Below are 13,646 nucleotides of genomic sequence, written 5' to 3'. Positions count from 1 at the left end.
CAGTACAATAGAGCAGTGTTACATTCTACCCACTTCAAGACTCCGCACCAATATAGAAGCATCAAGAAGTATGGGCTAATAGGCCCTTTGCAGTTACTTCCATTCTTCCCTTCAACTTGCAAAATATTATACCCATTGTTTCGTGTTCTGTCTTGTGTTGAAAGTTTGTTTTCACCTCATCTAAAAACTGTTGTAACATATCACCTCACCCAAATGCAAGTATAAAATCAAAGCTGTTTAAACTCTGTTTAGTGTTTGCAGGTTATAGTTGTGTGTGTGTAAACTAAAGTCTTTGAAAATGTAATAAGTTATTACGAAACGCGTTGAAGTGTCGCGTCAGACTAGAAATAAAAATGAATTTTGGAGAATTGATTTTTCAGTTACCATCAACAGTGAAAAGAAATATAAGAAACATAGAGAAAATTCGTGTTAGAATTATTAATCTTACTTTTTCGGTAATATATATATATATATATATATATATATATATATATATATATATATATATATATATATATATATATATATATATATATATATATATATATATATATATATATATATATATATATATCTGAAAACTCCACTCCCCAAAGTGACTCAAACCCATACTGCCAGGAGCACTATGTAACTGGTGTACAGGAGACCTTAACCACTCGACCATCACGACCGTTTTGATTTGATAAAATAACTATGAACAAGATTACCATCAGAACGCCGTCGGGATGATGATATATATGTGTGTATATGTATGTATGTATATATATATATATATATATATATATATATATATATATATATATATATATATATATATATATATATATATATATATATATATATATATATATATATATATATATATATATATATATTCTTTAATTTACACACACAACTGTAACCTGTAAACACGCAAAATACATTGATACTTATACTCGCATTTGGGTGAGGTGATATGGTACAAAAATTTCGTGTGATGTGATTGACATATGCACATGATAGAACACGAACCAATGGGTATAAAAACATAAGAATGGAAGTAACTGCAGAAGGCATGTTACAGATAGCATCCAATAGCATCAACACTTCCTCTTGATGCTTCTATATTGGTTCGGAGTCTTGAAGTGGGTAGAATATAGTTGTGTATTAATTGGCTGTTGATTGCTGGTGTTGACTTTTTGATGTGTAGTGCCTCGCAGATGTCGAGCCTTCTACTATCGCTATACCTATCAATGACTTCTGTCTTGTTTGTTAAGACTTCTCTGGTGACGGTCTGGTTGTGAGAAGAAATTATATGTTCCTTGATGGAGCCCTGTTGTTTATGCATCGTTAATCGCCTGGAAAGAGACGTTGTTGTCTTGCCTATTTTCTGAGTTCTTTGGGGCTTACAGTACCTAGTGGGCATTTGAAGGCATAGGCGACGTTGGTTCCCTTTAAGGCGTTCTGCTTGGAGTCTGGGAAGTCTTTCATGAGTAGCTTGGACGCTTTTTGGTTTTATAGTAAATCGTCAATTGTATTTTCTGATCTTTGTCTGTAGGGATGATGTTACTATCAACAATATATTTCAGAACCCTTTCCTTCGTTTTATGAGCCGTCGAAAAGAAGTTCCTGTAAAATATTCTAATAGGGAGTACAAGTGTTGTGTTGGTTGACTCTTCAGAGGTTGCATGGCGTTTCACCTTTCTTTTTTTGATGTCTTCAACAAAACCATTAGAGAAGCCGTTGTTGACTAGGGCCTGCCTTACCCTACAGAGTTCTTCGTCGACCTGAGAGAGAGTCCCAGCTTGGTGCCAGGCCCCAGCACGTGACAGAGTAGTAAGGGAGAGGCCGTGACAATGACCACCACAATGTCTTACCAACCAAGCAAGTAGACGTTGCTCCTGGACATCGTTCGAGGCTAAAGTTAGCTCTAAGGGAAGACTGGTAAATGGGGTGATTATATCCTCCTGTTGCCTGGCCAGTTGGCTGTGAGCGTCTCACAGATGCCGTCGCGGTGGTAGCGTGAACTATAGTGTCAACACCACACCACAGTTCGCCACAGTGACCTCCGTGACCTCACTGTGGTTGGCAGCTGCCCTCACCACCTCCAGGCCGCTCACCACCTCCCCGAAGACACAGGGCCACAGTGGCCCTCCCTCAGCACAGTCCCTGGTGATGATGACGAACTGGGCGCTGCGGGCAGGCCACAGCCCCCAGCGGGAGAAGACAGCCCCCGCGGCGCCTGAGGACTCGTACTCCGCCTTCAGATCAGGCAGCAGTGAGGCTCCGCCCTCGCCATCATTGCTCTCGTAGTCTCCGCCCACCACCCACTCCTCTGGCTGCCCCTTGTTCCACACCCACAGTAGTTTAGTGCCTGTGTAGCTGTGACCCAATTCGCCGGTACATAACAGCATGAACTGTCTAGCCAGCCCAGTGTCAAGGGTCAGCTGGATGGTGACCCGCCCTCGTGTTGACCCCGCCCACTTGAGGTCAAGGAACGCCAGGGTGGAGGACGAGGCCTCCACAACGTCCTCATACTGAAAAAATATACATTAGGATAATTACAGAAGTTAATTATTAAGACAACTAAAGACGAATACAAGTGTGTTAATCACTTAAGAGAGACTCATAGGTGTAATGCAGTAACCTCAGGGTGTGGGCGTGTGTGGGTGTGGGCGTGTGTAGGTGTGGGCGCACCTTGAGGGTGTGGGCGTGTGTGGGTGTGGACGTATGTGGGTGTGGGCGTGTGTGGGTGTGGGCGCACCTTGAGGGTGTGGGTGTGGGCGCACCCTGAGAGTGTGGGCGTGTGTGGGTGTGGGCGTACCTTGAGAGTGTGGGCGTGTGTGGGTGGAGGCTGAGGCAGGAGTGGGTGGAGGCAGAGCTGACCATCTTGTAATGTTATCCTGGCAGAGCGGCGGCCATCTTGGTCTTCCTGGACGGCCAACACCAGTCCCGTCTCTACCAGCCTCCTGACGGGCGCCCTCATCCTGCGGAGGTCCTCAACCTGTGGGCAGTGTAACCCCCATTATCTCCTGTGGTCAGTGTTAGCCCCATTATCACCTGTGGGCAGTGTTAGCACCAATATCACCTGTGGGACAGTGTCAGCCCCATTATCTCCTGTAGACAGTGTCAGCCCCATTATCACCTGTGGGACAGTGTCAGCCCCATTATCTCCTGTAGACAGTGTCAGCCCCATTATCACCTGTGGGACAGTGTCAGCCCCATTATCTCCTGTAGACAGTGTCAGCCCCATTATCACCTGTGGGACAGTGTCAGCCCCATTATCACCTGTGGGCAGTGTTAGCATCAATATCACCTGTGGGCAGTGTAACCCCCATTATCACCTGTGGGACAGTGTCAGCCCCATTATCACCTGTGAGACAGTGCCATCCCCATTATCACATGTGGACAGTGTCAGCTCCATTATCACCTGTGGGCAGTGTCAGCCCCATTATCACCTGTGGACAGTGTCAGCCCCATTATCACCTGTGGCTAGTGTCAGCCCCATTATCACCTGTGGGCAGTGTCAGCCCCATTATCACCTGTGGGACAGTGTCAGCCCCATTATCACCTGTGGGACAGTGCCATCCCCATTATCACATGTGGACAGTGTCAACCCCATTATCACCTGTGGGCAGTGTCAGCCCCATTATCACCTGTGGACAGTGTCAGCCCCATTATCACCTGAAGACAGTGTCAGTCCCATTATCACCTGTGGGCAGTGTCAGCCCCATTATCACCTGTGGGCATTGTCAGCCTCATTATCACCTGCGGGCAGTGTCAGTCCCATTATCACCTGTGGACAGTGTCAGCCCCATTATCACCTGTGGACAGTGTCGCCCCCATTATCACCTGTGGGCAGTGTCAGTCCCATTATCACCTGTGGACAGTATCTCCCCCATTATCACCTGTGGGCAGTGTCAGCCCCATTATCACCTGTGGACATTGTCAGCCCCATTATCACCTGTGGACAGTGTCAACCCCATTATCACCTGTGGACAGTGTCAAACCCCTTGTCACCTGCAGGCAGTGTCAACCCCATTATCACCTGTGGACAGTGTCAAACCCCTTGTCACCTGCAGGCAGTGTCAACCCCATTATCACCTGTGGACAGTGTCAACCCCAATATCACCTGTGGGCAGTGTCAGCCCCATTATCACCTGTGGACAGTGTCAGCCCAATTATCACCTGTGGGCAGTGTCAGCCCCATTATCACCTGTGGACAGTGTCAGTCCCATTATCACCTGTGGGCACTGTCACCCCATTATTCAAACCCATCTTATTTGCTGACGACACAACTTTCATTTTCTCCAGTCCTGACCCTCTTGCTCTGAATGTCACTGTAAATACTGAACTAAATAAAGACCATCTTTGGCTAACTGCCAACAAACTCACCGTCATTATTGACTAAACTTTCTATGTTTTGTTTGGTAATAAATTCTCAAATGAAAATAATCTAAGAATAAACAAGATACAAATCAGTAGTAAAGTTGATGCTAAATTCCTTGGTGTCCTCATCGATAACAAGCTGAATTTCCAGGGACACATTCTAAATATTGCAAAAAAAGTTTCTAAAACAGTTAGCATTCTTTCTAAGATCAGATATTATATACCTCGCCTTACCCTGGTGACGCTCTATTACTCTCTCATCTATCCTTATCTCAACTATGGTATATGTGCTTGGGGTTCTACTACCCAAAATCATTTACGTCCTCTAATTACTCAACACAGAGCTGCTATTAGAACAATATCTAACTCTGGCCCCAGACAGCACTCGGTACCCTTACTCAAATCTTTGAATATGTTAGATATTAAGTCACTGCACATTCTCTCATGTGTTCTCTATATATTTAAAACTCTGAATTGTAATGTCAATCCTGACCTTAAATGCTTCTTAGAAGGTTGTAACAAAACCCATGGGCCAGGTCACCAGAAACAAATACGTATTTGATATTCCAAGAGTACGACTTAATCAGACTAGAAATGCTCTACAAATCAAAGGACCCAGAATGTGGAATGACCTTCCCAATCATGTCAAAGGCTGTACCTCTCTCAACCAGTTTAAGATGAAAACTAAGTACTACCTAATTAACTCCATGTAGCCTATCTTACCCCTAAATGTCAACCCATGTCTTACTATTTTAAAACAATGCTGTTTGTTGACCAACTTGTATATTGGCTATTTTCTACCATGTTCCCCCCCTTTTATCTTTATTTTTCTTTCAACGCAATTTATACTTTAAATTCAATTACTATTAAGTTTTAGTCTAAGTGATTTTTCCCCCTCTGACCTTGCCTGAAACGCTGTGAGTACTAGTGGCTTTAGGTATTGTATGTACTAGCTCTATCTATATATCCAACATTATGTTTGTAACTAATCTTCTACGCGTGTACTTTTACCTGAATAAACGTTTGATTTGATTTGATTATCACCTGTGGACAGTGTCAGTCCCATTATCACCTGTGGGCAGTGCCAACCCCATTATCACCTGTGGGCAGGGTCAGCCCCATTATCACCTGTGGCCAGTGTCATCCCCATTATCACCTGTGGACAGTATCAGCCCCATTATCCCCTGAGGGCAGTGTTAGCCCCAGTATCACCTGCGGACAGTATCAGCCCCATTATCACCTGTGGCCAGTGTCATCCCCATTATCACCTGTGGGCAGTGCCAACCCTATTATCACCTGTGGGCAGGGTCAGCCCCATTATCACCTGTGGCCAGTGTCATCCCCATTATCACCTGTGGACAGTATCAGCCCCATTATCCCCTGAGGGCAGTGTTAGCCCCAGTATCACCTGCGGACAGTATCAGCCCCATTATCACCTGTGGACAGTATCAGCCCCATTATCACCTGTGGACAGTGTCGAAAAACCCGACACCATGTACTAATATTTAATACAATAGGCAAATAATATTGCTTGGTTGCATAAACAAGTTTACTCATAGAAAATGTAGTCTATAGTGGGATTTTTCCGTCAGTAGAAAACGGGATATCATTGCCACATCGCTATTAATTTCACCAGTTATTCTGCTGGGAATAATTCTTAATACAGCAGTCTTTGGACTCCTAACATCATAAAACATCTCACTTGAATGAGCTTAATTATTAGTACCAAAATAGAGTAAATGTAACCTTTCTATCAATTATTGACATGTGGACAAGAGATAGCCAGGTTGTCAGTGGAAGGGAGGCATCAGTGGTCAGCCATTGTTTATCAACAAGGTCGCTGGAGGAAGTCTTGCTCCTATAATTCCCTTGAACAAAGGAGTTACAGGACTAATAGTGATCCTGTTATCAACTCCAATCACGTCTACTCTAAGGGAAGTGTATTACCGAAACCCTTATTATCTCTAAAGTCCTGGCCAGTTATGTTAGGTATATGTAGGGCGAACCGGTTAGCACAAACAGCAGCGACCAACACACAGTGAGTAATATTCTCATCACTTCATTAATATAACAATATTTGCCTTGATATAACTGTCATATATATTTATAGGATTCCTGCCATTATTACAAGTGCCCTTAGACAGGAACAGTTGAAGAGGGCACAGAACGGTTACTTGGTACACCAGCACATGGTGTTGATACCAGCCTCAACAATAAGGATTATTTGGTATCATCATCCTTGTTTATACCTGGGGGACAAGGCCGACCATACAATACTATCATTCTTGTTTATACCTGGGGGACCAGGCCGATCATACAATACCATCATCCTTGTTTATACCTGGGGGACCAGGCCGATCATACAATACCTTTATCCTTGTTTATACCTGGTGGACCAGGCCGACCATACAATACCATCATCCTTGTTTATACCTGGTGGACCAGGCCGACCATACAATACCATCATCCTTGTTTATACCTGGGGGACCAGGCCGACCATACAATACCATCATCCTTGTTTATACCTGGTGGACCAGGCCGACCATACAATACCATCATCCTTGTTTATACCTGGTGGACCAGGCCGACCATACAATACCATCATCCTTGTTTATACCTGGTGGACCAGGCCGACCATACAATACCATCATCCTTGTTTATACCTGGTGGACCAGGCCGACCATACAATACCATCATCCTTGTTTATACCTGGGGGACCAGGCCGACCATACAATACCATCATTCTTGTTTATACCTGGGGGACCAGGCCGATCATACAATACCATCATCCTTGTTTATACCTAGGGGACAAGGCCGACCATACAATACCATCATCCTTGTTTATACCTGGGGGACCAGGCCGACCATACAATACCATCATCCTTGTTTATACCTGGTGGAACAGGCCGACCATACAATAAGATAAGGCCTCCCTATTTTAATTACTAATAAATATAGTCTAATACTGTAGTGAATGTTAGTCAATCAATTTTGATTGACTACATATATAAATTTAATATTACCTCCCCCCCCCCCGCCTCCTAATGTGTAAAGGAGTCAATTTGTGAGAATTTGAAGAAATAAAGTCTACTTAAATTATCACACAATTTGCTATCGAAATATATATAAAATATAAATTCTATATAAATTTATAAAAATTAAGTAAATATATATCCCACAAGTCGGTTCCCCACAAACGTTGTCAGCTCCATTATCATCTGTGGGTAGTGTCATCCCCATTATCACCTGTGGACAGTATCAGCCCCATTATCACGTGCGGACAATGTCAGCCCCATTATCACCTGTTGACAGTATCAGCCCCATAATCGCGTGCGGACAATGTCAGCCCCATTATCACCTGTTGACAGTATCAGCCCCATTATCACCTGTGGACAGTGTCCGCCCCATTATCACTTGTGGGCAGCGTCAGACCCATTATCACCTGTGGGCAGTGTCAAACCCCTTTTTCATCTGTGGGCAGTGTCAGCCCCATTATCACCTGTGGGCAGTGTGTGTCCCAGTTTCACCAGTGGGCAGTGTCAGCCCCATTATCACCTGTGGGCAGTGTCAGCCCCATTATCACCTGTGGGGAGTGTCAGCCCCATTATCACCTGTGGGCAGTGTCAGCCCCATTATCACCTGTGGACAGTGTCTGTCCCATTATCACCTGTGGGAATTGTCAGCCCCATTATCACCTGTGGACAGTGTCAGCCCCATTATTACCTGTGGGCGGTGTCAGTCCCATTATCACCTGTGGACAGTGTCAGCCCCATTATTACCTGTAGGCAGTGTCAGGCCCATTATTACCTGTGGGCAGTGTCAGACCCATTATCACCTGTGGGCAGTGTCAGCCCCATTATTACCTGTGGGCAGTGTCAGCCCCATTATCACCTGTGGACAGTGTTAGCCCCATTATCACCTGTGGGCAGTGTCAGACCCATTATCACCTGTGGGCAGTGTCAGACCCATTATCACCTGTGGGCAGTGTCAGACCCATTATCACCTGTGGGCAGTGTCAGCCCCATTATTACCTGTAGGCAGTGTCAGACCCATTATCACCTGTGGACAGTGTTAGCCCCATTATCACCTGTGGACAGTGTCAGTCCCATTATCACCTGTGGGCAGTGTCAGACCCATTATCACCTGTTGACAGTTTTAGCTCCATTATCACCTGTGGGCAGTGTCAGACCCATTATCACCTGTGGACTGTGTCAGACCCATTATCACCTGTGGACAGTGCCAGCCCCATTATCACCTGTGGGCAGTGTTAGCCCCATTATCACCTGTTGGCCGTGTCAGCCCCATTATCACCTGTGGGCAATGTCAGCCCCATTATCACCTGTTGGCAGTCTCAGCCCCATTATCACCTGTGGGCAATGTCAGCCCCATTATCACCTGTTGGCAGTGTCAGCCCCATTATCACCTACGGGCAGTTGGAACTCAATTATTGTATGTAGAATACCTGTCATAAACTTACTGTTAACTGGGAGATTCCTCCAGTAATCTTTTCGACTTTCTCCATGATGGTGGAGTCTGAGTCTCCCAGGTGGACGGGAACAGCTGTAATGACACCTGTCTCTGTGGTCATCATCTCCAGGGCCTCCCTGATGGTCTCCTGCACCTGTCAATACCAACACAATGAGAATAAATAATTTAAAAACATAAGAATACATGAAACGAAAAAAAAGCTATTACCCCATGAGGCAGCTGCTATTTATATCCACCTAAACTCATTTATATGTATGTCTATCCTTCGACTAAAACAATGCAGTAACCCAATGTTCATTACGATTCCCGGTATGATTTGTTCAACAAATAAATAAACTGGTCTTCAAACCAGTATTTAACGAGGTCTTTCTTGAGTCTAAACGTATGAAATTAAATATATATATATATTTTGTGTTGATATATTTACTTATTTAGATCCTGTTTGAAATACACTTTCATCAATATTTAGAATCATATTCCCTCTTACTTTGTTTTCTAGCGAATGTAACTTTGATTTTTGTTTTAATCTGTTCGTGTATGTGGTATCTGATTCCTGATGTTAACTTTGTCAACTTTCTCTGGACGCGTTCAAGTGAATATATGTTCTTTGTGTAATATAGTCACCAAAACTGAACTATGTGAACTAAATGGCGCCTATCAAAAGCAAGATTCGCAAACAACTGCCAGGTGTTATGAAGCAGTGTTACACTAGGCATGGAACAAACAACTGCCAGGTGTTATCAAGCAGTGTTACACTAGGCATGGAACAAACAACTGCCAGGTGTTATGAAGCAGTGCTACACTAGGCATGGAACAAACAACTGCCAGGTGTTATGAAGCAGTGCTACACTAGGCATGGAACAAACAACTGCCAGGTGTTATCAAGCAGTGTTACACTAGGCATGGAACAAACAACTGCCAGGTGTTATCAAGCAGTGTTACACTAGGCATGGAACAAACAACTCCCGGGTGTTATCATGCAGTGTTACACTAGGCATGGAACAAACAACTGCCAGGTGTTATCAAGCAGTGCTACACTAGGCATGGAACAAACAACTGCCGGGTGTTATCAAGCACTGCTACACTAGGCATGGAACAAACAACTCCCGGGTGTTATCAAGCAGTGTTACACTAGGCATGGAACAAACAACTGCCAGGTGTTATCAAGCAGTGCTACACTAGGCATGGAACAAACAACTGCCAGGTGTTATCAAGCAGTGTTACACTAGGCATGGAACAAACAACTGCCAGGTGTTATCAAGCAGTGCTACACTAGGCATGGAACAAACAACTGCCAGGTGTTATCAAGCAGTGTTACACTAGGCATGGAACAAACAACTCCCGGGTGTTATCAAGCAGTGTTACACTAGGCATGGAACAAACAACTCCCGGGTGTTATGAAGCAGTGCTACACTAGGAATGGAACGATCATTGTGAAGAAGGAAAGAACAGCAAAAAGATATTAAATAAAGTGTGACCAATAACTACTGGCCTTCTTTACTGAATGTGGTTTATCTGAAAATCAGAATCCGCCCAAAGCCAATACTGAAAGTAACTCATGAGCGACTGAGCCTAACCTAACCTTGTCCTAGGTGCTGTCATTCGCTCTACTGGGTAAATAATGTTCTCTCATCCATAAAAGTTCCTAACTAATCAGTAAAGTCTCCTTGTACTTATGTAAGCATCTACCTCAGTATCATAGTAAAATCTTACTCATATGTATAATCTTACCCTGTTATCTTTAAATTTAATTGTAATTTGATTTATACCCTGGAAAAACAAACCGAAACTCTCTATTTTCCGCTTGTTACAACTTGTAATAAAGTTCTCATAAAGGATATCAGGGAAGGTAATAATACCTTCCCTGATATCCTTAAAAAAGCACGAGTAACGCCAGTTCATAAAGGAGGCAATCCGGCAGACATAAACAATTATAGACTAATATCAAACCTACCCATATTAAAAAAAATATTTGAATAAATTATCTACAAACAGCTCTACTCCTATCTCGTAAAATTCGACATACTCAGCCCCTGTCAGTTTGGCTTTCGCTCTCAAAAGAGTACCAACGATGCAGTTATTAGTCTCCTTGATATAATTTACTCAGCCCTTGACAAAAATGAGTTTCCGATTGAACTCTTCATAGACCTTTGAGAAAGGCCTTTGATACTGTTAATCACAACTATCTCTTACTTAAACTCCATCATTATGGAATCCGAGGCCTTGCCCTGAACTATATCTGATTCTATCTTAGTGATAGACTCCAATGTGTAACCATCAATGAGATAACCTCTCCCACTCTACCATTAACCGTAGGGAAGCCACAAGCAGCATCCCAGGACCTCTCTTATTTCTTATATACATCAATGATCTGCCTAATGTCTCTAACATTCTTAAACCTAAATTTTTGCTGATGATACTACTCTCAACTACTCAGACCCAAACCCACACACACATTATATAATGTTGTGAATAATAAATTTAAAAAAGTTCCCTTATGGATGTCAACCAACAAACTCACACTAAACATTGAAAAGAACCACTACATCTTATTTGGAAGCAAATCAACAAATGCAATTCAGCTTCAGATAGGAAATGTTAACATCAGTAATAAAAAGGATGGAAAGTTTCTTGGCCTATACTTAGACAAGAGACTCAACTTCAGTACCCACATTCAACACATAACTAAGAAAGTCTCCAAAACAGTTGGTATACTCTCAAAAATCAGATATTATGTTCCTAACTCTGCTCTCCTCTCACTATATTATGCACTAATTAATCCCTATCTTAATTATGGTATCTGTGCATGGGGTTCAACCACTGCAAGCCACCTCAAGTCAATCATCACCCAGCAAAAATCTGCTATCAGAACAATAACAAACTCTGTTTTCAGACAACACTCAGCCCCCTTTGTTTATTTTCCTAAATATGTTATACATAAACTGACTCCACACATTATCTTGTGGCAACTACATTTACAAAACCCTGTTCTTAAATGCAAACCCTTCTGTGATTCTCTTCCTGGACAGATGTAATAGGACTCATATTCACCATACCAGAAATAAATATCTCTTTGATATCCCCAGAGTTAAACTTAATCTGTGTAAACACTCTATGCAAATAAAGGGGCCCAGTCTATGGAAGTCACTCCTTAATGAATTGAAAAGCTGTCCAACTTTTGCGTCATTCAAAAACAAAAACAAAAAGTACCTAATTTCATCTTCATAGTTTCCTACCTAGTGCTTTAAACTCGCACTGAATCTAATGCTATCCGGTTCCCCTAAGCCAAACAACTTTACCATTGTGATCATTGCTGTCATCTTATATGTGCTCAGGATGCCTTATTGTGCCTATTAATTTTTGTCAATTTATCAATCAAGCTGTCAATGCTATCAATCAGAGCTATCGATGTTCTTTAATATACCTACCACTCTCTCTCTTATTTTTTTTTTCTTTCAATGTACCTGTTAACATTTTATAAATTTTGCTAAAATTTACTTACTTAATATTATTTGTTAGATTAAGGACCTGCCTTATTTATTTATTTATATATATAAATAAATTAATAAATAAATAAATAAATAAATAAATAAATAAATAAATAAATAAATAAATAAGATATTGTTGAAGAATGACATTTGATCCCCTTATTATTGATGCTTGTAGAAATATATCCACAGCTTGCTTTCTCCCTTCATATATGTATTGGTTTTATGGCTTCTGCTCCCTATTAACCATGATTCCCAGATCTTCCTTACATTCACACCTCCCAATTTCAACATCGTCCCGCTGATATCTGAGAATCCATCATTATCACCTGAGCTCAGAACCCTACATTATTCAGCATTGATGTGAACGCGCCAATCGGTCGTTCATTCTGCAAACCTGTCTTGGAGCCCCCTTGTACCTATTTTGTGTCTTCTAAATATATTTCATGTTCAATTTTCGTGTCGTCGGTATATTTTCACATGTTGTGTATGGTGGGGGGGGGGGGTGTTTGTGTGTGTGTTTGTTTGTGTGTGTGTTTGTGTGTATTCACTTAGTTGTGCTTACGGGGGATGAGCTCTACTCTTTCGGCCGGCCTCTCATCTGTCAATCAACTGTTACTACTATTTTTTTTCTCCACACCACACACACACCCTAGGAAGCAGCCCGTGACAGCTGACTAACTCCCAGGTACCAATTTACTGCTTGGTAACAGGGGCATAGGATGGTTATCTTGAGGTTATCTTGAGATGATTTCGGGGCTTTAGTGTCCCCGCGGCCCGGTCCTCGACCAGGCCTCCACCCCCAAGAAGCAGCCCGTGACAGCTGACTAACACCTAGGTACCTAATTTACTGCTAGGTAACAGGGGCATAGGGTGAAAGAAACTCTGCCCATTGTTTCTCGCCGGCGCCTGGGATCGAACCCGGGACCACAGGATCACAAGTCCCGCGTGCTGTCCGCTCGGCCGACCGGCTCCCTCTCTGGAAACTTTCTTTCATCTTTAGGATGAAAGAAACTCTGCCCAATGTTTCTCGTCGGCGCCCGAGATCGAACCCAGGACCACAGGATCAAAAGTCCAGCGTGGTGTCCGCTCAGCCACCGTGTGTGTGTGTGTGTGTCTGTGTGTGTGTGTGAGAAAGAGAGAGAAAGGGGGGAACTATCAGGAGAATGCGTCAAGCCACCGACTATAATACATGAGAGAGAGAGACAGACAGACAAACCTTGACTGCGGCGCGGACAGTGTTGATATCAGGGAAGACATCTTGACAGGTCTGGAGCCAGTCTTCTGCCTGCTGGTTGACCT

The 13,646-nt window shown here is 43.1% G+C and overlaps 1 protein-coding gene across 1 annotated transcript in view; it reads right to left on the bottom strand.

Annotated features, from left to right (window-relative positions):
- Positions 1 to 1,000: 1,000 nt before the first annotated feature.
- Positions 1,001 to 13,646, bottom strand: part of LOC123752072 (uncharacterized) — a 106,222-nt gene continuing 93,576 nt past the window's right edge. Inside the window, exons 5-6 of the mRNA XM_069302307.1 lie at positions 2,804 to 2,983; positions 1,001 to 2,516 (exon numbers count right to left, since the gene is read on the bottom strand). Of these exons, the coding sequence (XP_069158408.1) occupies positions 2,007 to 2,516; positions 2,804 to 2,983 (690 nt within the window). The 3' untranslated portion in view covers positions 1,001 to 2,006. The remainder of the gene's footprint in view (positions 2,517 to 2,803; positions 2,984 to 13,646) is intronic.

The sequence above is a fragment of the Procambarus clarkii genome, chromosome 5, assembly GCF_040958095.1.
Source record: "Procambarus clarkii isolate CNS0578487 chromosome 5, FALCON_Pclarkii_2.0, whole genome shotgun sequence".
Classification (NCBI taxonomy): Eukaryota; Metazoa; Arthropoda; class Malacostraca; order Decapoda; family Cambaridae; genus Procambarus; species Procambarus clarkii.
Note: the sequence above shows the minus strand (reverse complement) of the source record. Positions and strands in the feature narration are given on the sequence as shown.